General features: G+C 34.7%; 1 protein-coding gene across 2 annotated transcripts in view; it reads right to left on the bottom strand.

Annotated features, from left to right (window-relative positions):
• Positions 1 to 3,032: 3,032 nt before the first annotated feature.
• Positions 3,033 to 14,800, bottom strand: part of LOC138691157 (all trans-polyprenyl-diphosphate synthase PDSS2-like) — a 37,889-nt gene continuing 26,121 nt past the window's right edge. For both annotated transcript variants that reach the window (XM_069812909.1, XM_069812910.1), the window contains exons 6-7: positions 14,591 to 14,788; positions 3,033 to 14,040 (exon numbers count right to left, since the gene is read on the bottom strand). In XM_069812909.1, coding sequence (XP_069669010.1) covers positions 14,633 to 14,788 — 156 coding nt within the window. In that variant the 3' untranslated portion in view covers positions 3,033 to 14,040; positions 14,591 to 14,632. The remainder of the gene's footprint in view (positions 14,041 to 14,590; positions 14,789 to 14,800) is intronic.

The following is a 14,800-nucleotide window of genomic DNA, read 5'->3' on the forward strand; positions in this document are numbered from 1 at the left end:
AGTCACGCCCACTCTCTCTTTCAAGAATGAACACTCTATGCATACCTAACCTTGTAGTCTCTGTGGGTAAATTTCTGTCTTTAATTATATGTTGTTACAGAAATAATGAAGAATTTCGCATTTCTCTTACACAGCCTGAAGCTTTTATCAGCTCTTTACTTTCTCATATAGAGACAGTACTAAGATGCTGAAAATTGAACTTGTAGAAGGAACTTTCAGAGTCTTATCAATGGATGAAGTTAAAAAAATTGAAGAGTGTGATTCCAAAATTCGCCCAGTCCATTTGACCATTTTTGTTGTACAGTGCATCTAGAGATAGAGTGGACTGAGGTGGCCATGGACTGGACGAAAGTTGCTGCATGTACTGCCAGATTTGCATGTAAACAGTCGACAAGTTCACTCTGTGTGTGTGCGTGTGTGCACGCGCTTTTTTTTTTTAGACCCCTATCATATTTTGTTTCTTTTCTTCCGAAACAACGCCAGTACTTGTCTAAAAGCATGTGTTATTGTGCATGTCACTTGAAAAATAACTCAGTCCATAGAGCTGGGGATAAAAAAAAAAAAACTAGCCCAATCCTTTCATAAAAATGGACTGGACGCATTTTAAGATCACACTCTTCAATTAAATTATAGAAACCCATTTTAGTGCTATTGCACAGAAGGGACTGTAGGACTGGTACTGAGAGTAGCACCAATGTTGTGTTTTGATAGGGAAAAATGAGATAGTATGAAAGAATAAGTGTGACTGGCAACAGAGACAGCTTGCATGAAACGAAAATCCAACAAATGAATTAAAAGTATGATTACAAAGAAATAGTAATAATCTGTTGCGTGACAGCCAAAGCTGAAAAGTCATCCAATTAGCATGGGTAATGTGTGGTTAGTACAGTGATTCCCCAGCCATTATAGCTGGCTTGCGAAACTGGATTTCTATAATCATAGTAATAATAATAGAAAATATTTTTTTTGTATACCAGCATTATAAACAATCTTTATTATCAGTCAAAATCTTAACATATAAAATGTGTAACGGTGGATAGTTTGATATTTATTTACTCTGGTGGAGTTAAGGGCATCAGGCCTTCTCTTCCACACCACCAGAAATGTAAATATTATTACGGTCTATGGAGAATGAGTTGCTATGACAGCAATGATGTTTTCAAATCCCGTATTTACTGTAATACGCCGTGCATTTTTTTTTCCGAATTATACAAGTAAAAAAAAATTGGATGCGCGGCTTATTCGAAATGAAGTTGGCAACATTGCCCGACTCTCCTCCCGCGCATTCCCAAGGGTGGTAGCGCATGCCTAGATCAAGGGCGCATGCCATGATCTTCCCGCGCGGGTATTTCAATTCTTAACATTGCTCAATGGCGTTTGGCGCAGTACGTGACAGAATCAAGTTCAATTGGATAAGTGTATAGTTTGTGCGTATTATATTTTCATTGGAATCGTGAAGCATGGGCATGCATCTTGTTGAAAAAAAAAAAAAAAAGCTTAAAAATATAGAATCTTCAATCAGCTGGACGAAACAGGACGATTGTGTATGAAGAATGGAGAATGCTCGGGTGATGGTGATGCCAAAAACAGCGCAGAATGAAGTTAATAGTGATGCCAGGTATTTATTATAACAAACTGCGTAGTATCATACAAAATGAAGATAGTTAATTTACTGACGCTTGCTATTAATATTGCGGGATATCGTGTAAACTGCCGAGTAAGCAAGACAACTGACTTACACTCTGCATGTGTATAGGATAGGTTTGAAATTCGTCCTGTTCCATGATAAAATGTATTTTAAATTTACTGTTAACTGAACTATTTGTGTTTAATTGTCTTTAATTTGTCATAAATACATTTGTTGAAAGTTTAATTTTTGTATATATACGCTAGTCCTATTGTTTTCTTTTCCCCCCTTTCGTGAAGCTCAATACGTAGTAAATATGCAAACATTAAGTAGTTGCTCACCACTAGGATCGCTAATATCGCCTCATATAGGCAATGCAAAATAGTACCGTCACAGTCTATTGTTTCTAGCACCCTCTAAACTCAAGCTTCGTGACTGTATATAGTAGACTGTGATATAAGTTAATACGTTTTAGTTGGCATTATAATAGGCCTATATTACTGTATACCTACTGGCATGTTCTACCTTTCTTAAGAAGCTGTTTTTTTCTGAATCTGTTCATTTTCGTTTATCATATGTATGATTATAAACAATATATTTTAACATTAAACCTTTATGTATTCTGAAACTAATGAAATATTACCAATGGTCACATAGGCCTATGTTTTTAAGTCAGAAAAAAATATTCGTCCAAATCATTGTTATCCAGCACTCACAAAATACGATGTAGAATGTATGGGTTTAATTAATATCTTGAGAATGGAATAATTTATTTATGTAAGATTTATATGAACACTGTGTTACAATGTGTGTTGAATAAAATAATATTCTAGAATATACCCTCTTCTCAGAACTGAATATTTTGTACAATAATTGTTGAGGATTGGAATGTGTTGGAGTTATTGGCTGTAATTACTATACTTGTGTCATCTGCAAATAATATGGGATGACTTACATCTTGTTTATTAGGGGGGCAAGATCATTTATAAACACTAGATTTAACATTTTGCACAAAACCAGCTGCTTTGTGACCATACTAAGTGTTTACAGTTGGATATAGAAGAAGGCTTTGCATTGTAATAATCATCTATAGTACCGTAAACTGGGGTAAAGAGGATCACATGTGGTAAAGTGGATCATATGTGTATTGTTAGATAAATCAGCGCCACATGGTTTACACATGCAAAGAAAACTATTTTCAGTGGCATTTATAGAATAAAGGTTTTCTTTTCATGTGTGATCCATGTGGCGCTGCCTTATCTAGGCAATACACATATGATCCACTTTACCACATGTGATCCTCTTTACCCCAGTTTACGGTACCAGCTTACATTTCATGGTAGGAATAGCATCGTAGGAAACACAGAAACTTGCATACCGGTATTAAAAAAATACAAATAGTAAATTTCGTATAAAAATATTTATTCATTAAATAAACTCCACATATGTACAAACCAAACCATATAATAAATTTACGTTACAAATATAATTTGATTTCAAATCTTGATTACGATAAAAGTAACATTTTATTAAACTAAATTATTTTGTAACAAATAACTGGAATACAGATATGTAGACTATGTTTTAAACTACACTTTCAATACTGTGTGTAATACTACAGTCAAATGCCTTGGGTTTCTGGCATCGCAGAAAAGAGGCATTGGATTAATGTCATATAGCCTGCAGCATGCAAAGTGTGCTAGTCTGCCACATCGCAGACAACTTGCAGTACATTAACAAGTAATTAATTTCAATACTGTCTTATACATAAACTACTAAAAGGGATCTTCTTCTTCAGCCTCTCACGTATTAAGCCAATGGCTTGTTATGGTCTCTTGCCAGTGTTTAAGTGGCCTTTCCAGCGATCTTTTGTCCTTAGGACGATAATAACTAAAAAGGATTCGAAGTGAAAATATTGATTAGTCAAAAGATTTACATGGAAGCACCAGTTTCTCGAAGTCAGCTCCAACAATTCTCATCTTAATTATTTTACTCACATGCAAACTACCACTTGTAAACAAATAGCATACTTAGTACTCCATGCTTTCTTAAAAGTTTTTAGGTTTGATATTTTTACCACAGTAGTATATACAGTCGCGAAGCTCAATACGTAGTAAATATGCAAAATTAGGTAGTTGCTCACCACTAGGATCGCTAATATCGCCTCATTACAGGCAATGCAAAATAGTACCGTCACAGTCTATTGTTTCTAGCACCCTCAAAACTCAAGCTTCGTGACTGTATATAGTAGACTATGTTTTTACTTTCAATTATCTCACATCGCAGTCTTTTGTTTGTTTATAGAAGCTAAAGGAAGTAGTGAATTTGAAGGAAACTCATGTAAAATCAACATTCGTAAATATTGAGACTATTTAACTAAACAGGTAGACACTTACACATCAGTTTATTCTAAAACTTAAAAGAAATACTAGTGTAATATCTATACAGATTTCCACTGGCGACAAAATGTAAAAAATGCCTGCCATAAAGTGTGTGTGTATCTAATGCTCTGGATTTAATAATGAAGTCATCATCCTTCTTGCTTCCCATAAAGTTGAAGTAGCTACATTTCTAATTAACTTAGTCATTCTAAATAATAATACACCAGTATACAGTAATCACTGAAGATGTTATTAAATGTCATAATATATTTGAAATTGTGTAAACTGAATTTGTAAAGCAACTTCTAGTACTTCAGTAAAAGCAGTTTTTAATTCACGTTGAAGTACTAATTGCCTGAAACTCGATGAATGCTGGTAGATGGACAAACCATATCAACAGAATGCCTAACTTGAAATGGCCGAAAACAATTAGAACTGTAAGACCACTCCTATTCTGTGAATGACTGAGAAGACGAAAGGCTGCACTCTTGTACAAGTACAGCACGCTGCACCGTGAATTTAACCCAGGCTATGATATGGATGATGGTGATATGTGAATTAAAGATGGCGAAATGAGTCCAACGCTGAAAGTTACCCAGCAATTCTCTTTCAATTGGTTGAGGGAGAACTCCGGAAAAAACCCAACCAGGATTTGAACCTGGGCTCACTCGTTTCATAGTCAGATGTGCTAAACACAGTGGTGAACATGACATATGCTTAAGACAGTGAAATAGTCCAAAGAGCTTCCCATATGACAAGTCCTTTTTGAAATCATACTCGTTCTGCTTTCTTTTTTCGTTATGGATAGAGTAGTACCCATTTATGGAGTTGTTAGAAAACAGACAACATTCACTTAAAGTTTATTTTTCTCCGAATGCTTTGCTTTCCTCTGGCACTTCGACTATAAAGTTACCACATAGTACTATTTTAGGGATTATGAATCATCTTTACAGCTTAAAATATCATTACCAACAGTAAGTGGTAATATACATTATCTTCAGGATGTCAGAGAGGTTAATCTGGTGTAAACAACCGACATAAAGAGAAAATAAAGATGTCCTTTCCTAAGTAATAAATCTTTTAATGAAGATTTTCTCAATAACTGTTGATAGTAATTTCTGGTTTTCATTGTAAAACTCTGAAATTTCAGTTACACTGTTACAAAACTACAACATTTAAACAGGAAAGGTAGGGAAACCTACCTGTGGCTGTGCTTATGTAAGCCTAGGATTTTGATCTCAATGCGAGAGACATCATTTAATTTTATTTTACCCATAGCGATTTACATCCTTTGTTTAAAGAAATAGAAATTATTAAGCATACTTCCGAGGAAATCACCTGAATTGAAGAAAAATTATTTCCAGTTACTACAATGCTGAACTGATTTAAATGTAAAAGTACCAATATTCAGATTTGTGCTTTATTGGTTCACATTCCAATTTTGCAGAAAGTATAGTAAAAGTTCCTGAGAAATATTTAATGTGACATGTCTCAGTATTAATTTTAAAGAGTGAAAGTGAAACTACCAATCAAATCGAATGAGGATACTGGGAGGAAAAACAACTAAAAGATATGTGAGCTGTGAAAAGAATCTATGTGAGCTCCAAGCTGATAGGCCATTTGTATCACTCCACTTGTTGTCTTTCCATTGAAGGAACATAGAGAAATTTTGAAGAGAAAAGCCGAAAATGCACATAACCTATTAGGTGCAACATAAGGAGGAGAGATGTCACAAAGCACCATTCAAAATATTGTTTAACAGAAGCAGGACAAAGTTGCTTGAGATGTTGGCTGGGATGGAGCAAAAGGTCTATATTGCTTTCCTGAATAGTCAAGAAAATCGAATCGTTCTCTTGAAAGATTCGGACTTCGTTTTTGCAACTGTCTTCAGATATGTTCAACAAGTATAAAATATCTTATAAAGTCTTCTGAAATTTTGTTGACACCATAAAATTCTGTTTTTGTTTATTTTGGAATTTTATTTGTACACAATTCAATAATATACAATACATACTTTTATAGTGATTATTTTAACTACTGCTACTACTACTACTATATTACTACCACCATCACCACTACTACTACTACTACTACTACTACTACTCTACTACTACTACTACTACTACTAGTATGACTACTATTACTACTACTACTACTACTACTACTACTACTACTACTACTACTGATTAAAAATTATAAATAATACTGCAATAAATTTCTCTGCTGTAATTGGTGTGATAGAGAAAATCAGGGAAGGGTGATCTGATGAGGGTAAGGAAAATTTTCACTTGCGTCTTCAACAGTCATGACTTTACAGGAGTGATTGATTGGGAGAACAGAAAATAGTGTGAGGTTCTTTGGTGTCAGAAAAAATTTCTAGCAACCTCCTCCATGTCACTAGGAGGCATGGCTCACGACCAATCACAGCGACCTAAAAAGTTGTATTCAGACTTTCCCGCATTTTGAGTCAGTGTTGCCAATTTAGCATCTGACAATTTTTAACAATTCTTTAACGACAAAATCAATGAAACTTTTGTATTGCAAATTGTTTAAATATAATTTAGCAACTTTTTTTAAAGTTCCTTAGCGACAAAAATAAAATTTTTCCCATTGTTAACATAGTAATCTACTGTGTTCTGCTACCCACTCTTTAAATACTGGCTTTGCCACTGCTACTAATACTTCTACTACCACCACTGTCATCATTGTCATTTATTTGGCAACATACCATTTCATATTTTCTTTCCATTATATGAATCTGTGATGTGTCATCATATGTCTTTGACACTTTATTTTATTCAAATTTTCTCTCAAATCACCATTGGCTTATTTGTGGATGTATGATAAAGAAATTTATAATTCATTGCAAAAGTAAAATAGGAATATGCTATTCATTTTCTGAATGCACACAACACAAATTCTCTGTTCATTAATATAATGTAACATGAAAAATATAGTAGAATGGAAAGACAAATACATAAATAACATTGATAGTCTTGGTATTTTTAATGTTGAATCATTAATACAAGAGAGAAATTGTCACATAATATCTTTTCCACATAAAGATTGAATTCATTCTAAATGCATAATTATTTGAATTATCAAATTTTTATCTTTTAACTGAATGCAATAAAACTTGGGTTAAACTATATTGGTCAATCAGATCACAAAGCCACAAATTAATATTTTGACTTTCTAGGTTTCTGGCAACAATGTCATTTAATGGACAATTTTCATAACATTTTGCCATCTTTAATCATGGCATATGATTTTCACTACTGGTACCTGGTACCTATACATTGCTTCAGCTTGCATACATAGATACATGATACTCGTATAATACATTGTTTCGCCTCTATCTCTTTGCTTACCCATAATTATATTAATTTAATATGTACCACCATTAACTGTATATGTCTATACAAATAAATTGGGTTTGCATTTCTACAATGAACTAAATTAAAGATCGTTTTCTTTAAGCAAATTTGAAAGGCTGATGCATTTCCACATTGCATGTTTTAATGTACCAGTAGATATTTTTATGTACAAAAACAAAATATTATGTTACATATACCGGTAATAAAATTGTAATAAAATTAAAGCATACTTTGATATTAATGGACTTAAATATTACTATAAGAACAATTAATTTTCTAAGTAAAAAGAGTGTTAATTAAAAGTTATTTTAGATACGTTATTTGGAAGACACCACCATTCTATTTACAAGGCTATCAATATACTTTTATCATAGCCTTATATATTGAGCAATGCAATTAAAATTGCTTATCTTAACAGAGTGTTTAAAATGAAAGACTGGCTTATTCTTAATTGAGAAAAGATGTTTACATCTACAACTATTGCTCCTTCAATAGGCACATTATACAGTTGAAAATAATTACGACTAAGTACAAATCAACACTCCTGACTAAACATACGATTAACATTAACATGAAGTTTACTGTAGAGAGAGTGCTGAATAACTCCAGCATTAGTATAATACTACTGTTTGTAATAGACCTCAGGCCTTTTACAATTGTAAAATAAAATCTCTATGCCAAGAAGCGCAGCATATTGCTGTATGTAATCATAAGACATTTTTCAATTGTTGCCTACCTATAATAATAAGAAGAGAGACACAATTAAAGTTTGCGTAGCAGCTACTCCAAATTGTTTGCATATTAAAACCAGTTACACTAGACACGTTAGAATTCAGTAAATGTGAACTGCTATTCAGTTACAGTTAACAAAAATCTCTCTTATTTACAAAACCTTAACTCATGTCTTTTCATGTAGCATTTTATAACTGTTAATTCATTCAAACACTCCACATCACTAGCATTCTAGTTTACATAATGAAGTGTTTACAACATAAATCGGTCCCCTCCATAGCACTTAATGAGAATACAAATTAATATTTAAGTAAAATATATATTTTTATACAGTACGTATCTGTTTTATTACATAAGGCACTTTGATACTGAAGCAGTAATATATAACATTATCATATCACTTATTAGGCGATTACACTCTAAATCTGTTTCATATAAAAGTATTATAACAAGTCAAAGGAATGTAAAACCACACAGTAACAACAAAACTAAGGTCAAGTGGATAAATGTACCGGTAACTAAAACATGACAGGGGACTTACGGAAATCTCAATGATTGCATGAAACATCTGATGTAATAAAATATATGTATTTTTTTTAACACTGTATTCTAGTGTATTTTATTTGATATTCATGTACGTATATACATTCCATATACCCAATATTTCTATGACTATGTGCAAAACACTAAATGAATTAAACAAGAAGAAATGGGAGGAAGGTACGTGATCGCACCTCCTTACAAGGGAATCTCTATGTGAGCTCCAAGTCTGTTGGCCACTTGTCTCACTCTGATTTTCGACACTGCTTCAAGGAACAATAGAGAATTTTGGAGAAGGAAAGCAGAAAATGGACATAACCTAATAGCTACCACATGAGTGGGAGGAATATCGCAAGCACAACTGAACAACAGCAGGGCAGATTCGCTGAAGATGTTAAAAGCCCGAGCAGAGTGAGTGGGTAAACAGGGGTGTCATTGTCCTCGTTAGACAGGGGATCCGAGGCCTTACACTGTGTGTCACTCAAGTAAGCTCGCCCTGAAGTACCCAAGACGACACTCGAAAACTAATGTTCCGATTTTATCTGAAGGCTTTACTTTGGAAAATGTGAAAATTTATGTGGGGGAAGATGTAAGTTCGTGGTCCATTTCTTTTAAGACCCATCCCAACATTTGAAAGGTTTCAAACCACACATAACTAATCTACATAAAATAGTTTCGGAGATATTCAAAGTTTAAGTTTAACTGCAAATGGTTAAATCCATATGCCACCAAACTTAATCTCACAATTGCACCATTCATCAGTTAATGGAACAGTTATTCATGCTTATCAAAAGGTTGATCAAGATAAGAAACTTAATTCAAAATGTTATCGGGCTTCCAGCCAGGTAACAAGTTGGTGATCCACTGACGTTTCGAGGATGTTCATCTTCCTTGTCCTCAGGGTTAACTGGTATAATTAGAGGGATATCTTGCTCCTTATTTATACTGCCAAGGGGAGTGGTCAGCCGAGGAGCTAGGCACTGATTGGCTTTCCGTGTTCCATGCATTGCGGACTGCGGCATGAACAAGGCTGACGTATTGCATTGTGTTGTGCAGGGTGGCTGACTGATCATAGGTCTCTCGATAGACCCGGCGGACATGTTCTCATGTGTCCTCTGTTGATGACAGGCCGCCATCTGGGTGTTGAGAACTTTTATAGTCAGTGTCGATGCAGTGCTGAGTTGGAGACCCAAGTCCCGATACAGGTTACTGCTTTCCAATGCTATGGCCAGGGTTTCCTTAACTCTCCTATCCTAGTAGCCTGAACACTTCGCCAGGACCTCGGTTTTATTGAAATCAGCCCTATGGCCTTTTCAATACAGTGTTCGGCCAATCCGGATTTTTCTGGCTGCATTAACCTGATGCTTCGCTGGTGTTCTGAAAGACGCGTAGTTAGGCTTCAGTAGTTATCTTAGAAACTTAATTTTTTGCGATATTTTGGCATAGTTACGTCTGGTTTGAAACTCTTCATTGTCTTAGTGCCTTAGGTAAAGTATGGAAAACCACAAGCAGGATGAGTTGTCTCAATTTAGGGAAACACTGAGGCACATTAAGTAGAGAATTGAGTGAGACAGACCACGTGAGGAATAACTTGCACTCCTGTTTACATAGTACCAAGCTGGAGAGTCTCAAATCTGCAGAAGAGTTTATCCGTCTCAGATAGTTCCTAACTCTTTTCAGAACACTAAATGACTTCTCACAAGATGCATTAGAGCAGTGTTCCCAAACTTTTTGAAGGTGTGATCCACTTTTGGGCAAGACTTTTGTTTGCAACTCCGCTATGATCGTACCAATTCTCACCCCCATTCCGAAAATACAAATCCCTGTAAAATCGAAAACAATGATAATTTTGCTCAAAACCAATGAATACCATCCAAACAACGTACAAAAATAGAAGTATAAGGTGCAACAATGTCACGAAATAATACATACCCATCATTAGTGATTCATTACTAATACTTCAAACCATTACCGCAATGCCATGGTGGTAATAGTTCAATACAAATCGAAAATGATGCTTGCACATCTGTTACATAACGGATTTATAAAGAAACTCCATTCTGGCCGACACCATTTGACACAAAGAAATCTGTTTCATTTCGAAAAATTTAGCTATGTATGATATTATGACAAATACTGAGTTTGTTTTTGCAGATATGCAATTGAGTTTGCACAATTTTAAACAACAGTTTTTTTAATATTTTCCAGAATAAATTCAAAACAATTACGACAATAACAGATGGATACTGAATCCAATTGTAGGTATTTGCGTTCAACTGGTTGAAATTAAGGAAAAGTATGAAGAAAGAATTAATTGAAATATGTACGTACAGTACTGATGGTATGTCCAAACTAGATATTTTTTTCTCAGAGTGTAGACTAGTTTTGAATCAAAAGAATGCAAGAATACCTCGAGCTTGCACAAGAAGCTCTCAAATTTTTTATATTTGCAACCTCATAATAATAATAATCCGTGGCGCTACAGCCCGTGAAGGGCCTAGACCGACCAGCCGGCTGCTGGCCTCACGCCCACATGCTGAAGCAGAGGTGGACGATCATCCAACCAGAATGGAGGTATTGTGTGGTTAGCACGATGATCCCCCCAGCTGTTATAGCTGGTATTCGCAACCGGATTTCGCTACCTATCGTAGCTCCCCAAGTGCATCACGATGCTGGGTGGGCACCGGTCCCATACACTGGCCGAAATGTCATGAGAAAATTTCTTCCCCCATGAGGAATCGAACCAGCGCGCATTCCATAACGCGAGTCCTAGGCGGGATGCCTTAGACCGCTACGCCACGGCGCGAGACTTGCAACCTCATACTTATGCAAAATAAGTTTCTGTGGTTCAGTGTACATAGTGTACAACACAACGTAGCTTTAAGATCCGGGTCACCAAGCATAGGAGGAACTCCCATCTAAGTCACATGGATTAGTGGCATTTCAAGAGGAGGATCACAACATCAGGTTCAAGGACATCGATATCCTAAGCGGTACACCACACTTCTATATCAGGTTATTTCGGGAGGCTATTGAAATCTACAAACACAGAAACAAATGTAATTGTAAGGAAGAAGGACTCAAGGTCAACAAAGCCTGTATCCAACCCTGAGAAGGACACACACCAAACCCTTTCTCCTAGAGTTGAACACTACGATAGCCAATCAGAACACCAAAGTCACTGGTGCAGACCATGGCGACAATGACAAGCCACAACCCTCCCACACCTTAAATATTGACATGCTACCATTCCCAGCACGACAAGTCATTCTTGGTACACTCAAATCTCTCCGCTTCTATGTACTACGCCACTGACGATGTCCACTGGAGTAGTGGACGAAACATTTGGTTACATTACCATTACCAAGAGACCACGGCCCTCTAGTCCAGATAATACCAATCCTACCAGTACTATTGTTTATGCTAACAGAATATATATATATATATATATATATATATATATATATATATATATATATATGCATAAAATGTTACAAACTCATCATGTCTCTGAAACATAATCAATATACGAATAACAGCAAAACTGAAACGGTAATTTACAAAAGACAACAAGAAGAAGAAGGTAATATGTATTAATTGTAATGTTCTTAATAATTTTATTGAAAGGTAGGTACATACAAATCGGAAGTAGCGTGCTTATAATTAACATACACTAACAAAATTAGTGATACATTAAAAATAGGAAAGATAAAAATATTGAGCATTTCTCGAATAATGAATAAATACTTTCCTATCAAGTAATATATTACTGCTTCTCATCCGTATATTTCAAATGAGACTTGTGACATAAAATATTTTGAAGTACCATTGTGTCCGATGTTAGTACTTAATAAAATATTGCGGCAATGAACACTGTTCATTGATATATTAACAAGTAACTTGATGACTATAATATAAGTACATACAAACTAATGTGATACATCTGTTTTTAACATTTTATAAAATTTGTGAATACGTAACAAATTATGTACACCAATTCTGTACAGAATTATTACAGCATGACATTTTAGATTTATGTTCAGTTCTCAGAATCATACAATCATCATCATCATCATCATCATCATCATCATCATCATCATCATCATCATCATCATCATCATCATCATCATCATCATCATCATCATCAACTAGAGATTTTAGGGCTGTTTATTTTAGTGTAACTAATAGAACTCATATGTTCCTGTTATACAACAACAATAATAATAATAATAATAATAATAATAATAATAATAATAGTAATATTAATAATACTCGACCAAGGTGAGTGGAGTTGTGGGCGTAATGTGAACTATCGCGATGCAGTGTTACAAATGCAGGAGCAGTAGTGCCATGGCTTCTGGCTGCAGGACTCCACTGGCCTTGGTCGAGTAATAATAATAATAATAATAATAATAATAATAATAATAATAATAATAATAATAATAATAATAATAATAATAATATCTGCAGTGCTTGGGAAAAGTGGCATAAGTCAGTTTCCACAAACATTTTTTATTAATTTATTGACAACTTACGGAACATCTGCTCGCTTGGGAAAAGAGGCATAAGTATTTCTCCCATTACAATAATTCATACAGAAGAAAATCAAATCGACATAAACCAGTGTGAAGACAGTTTTTTTCCTTCCCCTGTGAAATTAACATTTTTGACTTGTGCCACTTTTTCCAAGCACTACAGACATTAAGAGCAGTAGGCCTATCTATAATAATCTGACTCTTGACAATTCAAGTACTATTCTATATAGCCTATAAACATTGGCCTAGCAAATGTAGAATAAGTTAATTCCTAGATTATCTTCTTAACAGAAAGAAAAGTATTCAATTAATATGACAAATTTTAAAACACAGAAAAAAGTAACAGTGAATTTGAGATTAATGTTCCTCTCATTTTTGGCTTTTGTGTATGAAATGTCATATAAACGAAAGAAACTGTATCCTATTGGAAAATCCAGATATTCAGTGCCGAAAATGAGAATATCTATGCAACAATTTTATATTATATGTACCATTAGCTATCAGACACAGATGTATTACCTAATTTGAAGAGAAAAAGGATCACTTTTAAAACAGTTGTAATGATAGAAACGAAGTAGTTCTGAAGGCAGAGTAATAGACTGAACTTGAAGAGTAGGATTCGAGTCCAGGTGAGAGATTTTTCACTTGTTATAACTTCCAGAACAGCTCCGAGGTCCATTCAGCCTCCTCTAGAATTTGAATACCGTATCCTTCTCTAGGGTAAATGTGGCTGTAAGATGATGCTGACTACATTACCTCCCAGTGCTCAGATCAGGAAGAAATGTGGGTTCCACCTCCTTATCTCTTCTGCTTTTCCAAGGCGTACACATGGACACCTTCACATTTACCTATAATAGTAAGAAGTTTATCAAAAAGGCAAAATAAGGCATTAAACCTTAAAATAGGCAACAAAAGCTAAAAGAGACAAAATGTGCGAAAACATAGTTTTATCTATTAACCTCTTTCGTATATCTACTCACTTAAGAAAGGCATTTTGCCTTCCAGGCTCTATTTATAATGTATGCATTACTTATAACATCAATTAAAACTATTAACTGCTGATCTGAATACATTATGTTTGAGATAACATCCAACTCACAATTTACAAGTGATTTTCTCATCTAATTTACAATTACTACATCTTAAAGATCGCCAAATTCTAGAAAGAAGAAATTTACTTAAAATCGAAATTAGTTACAATGTTACAGCATCTGTCAAATTACGTATTATGAAATTGGATCTCTCTTTTTATCATCTTCTTACATGAAGGAATTACGAAATGTAGGAGAACTAGTCTATTGTACTGACAATCCTGATTATAGTTTCTTTGTCGTCCATTTTATTCAAAATAATGTAATTAGATGGATGGGAAAAAGTTTTCATTAATTTGATCCTCACCTCCGAGTGCTTGTGCGCAGAAGTAATAGCTCGGCTAATATGTCAGTAATCACCCATTGCCACGATGATGTTACATAAAGCTGTTCTGGCGTCATTCTCCTGAAACACTTGAAGAACTTCCATTGCCTTCTGTGAGTGATCTTTTTGAAGTTGCTTAGTTAAAGAGATTCCAGGCCCCTTGGACACGATACTGTGTACCTGAAGACATAA

The sequence above is a fragment of the Periplaneta americana genome, chromosome 16 (genome assembly GCF_040183065.1).
Source record: "Periplaneta americana isolate PAMFEO1 chromosome 16, P.americana_PAMFEO1_priV1, whole genome shotgun sequence".
NCBI classification, from domain to species: Eukaryota; Metazoa; Arthropoda; class Insecta; order Blattodea; family Blattidae; genus Periplaneta; species Periplaneta americana.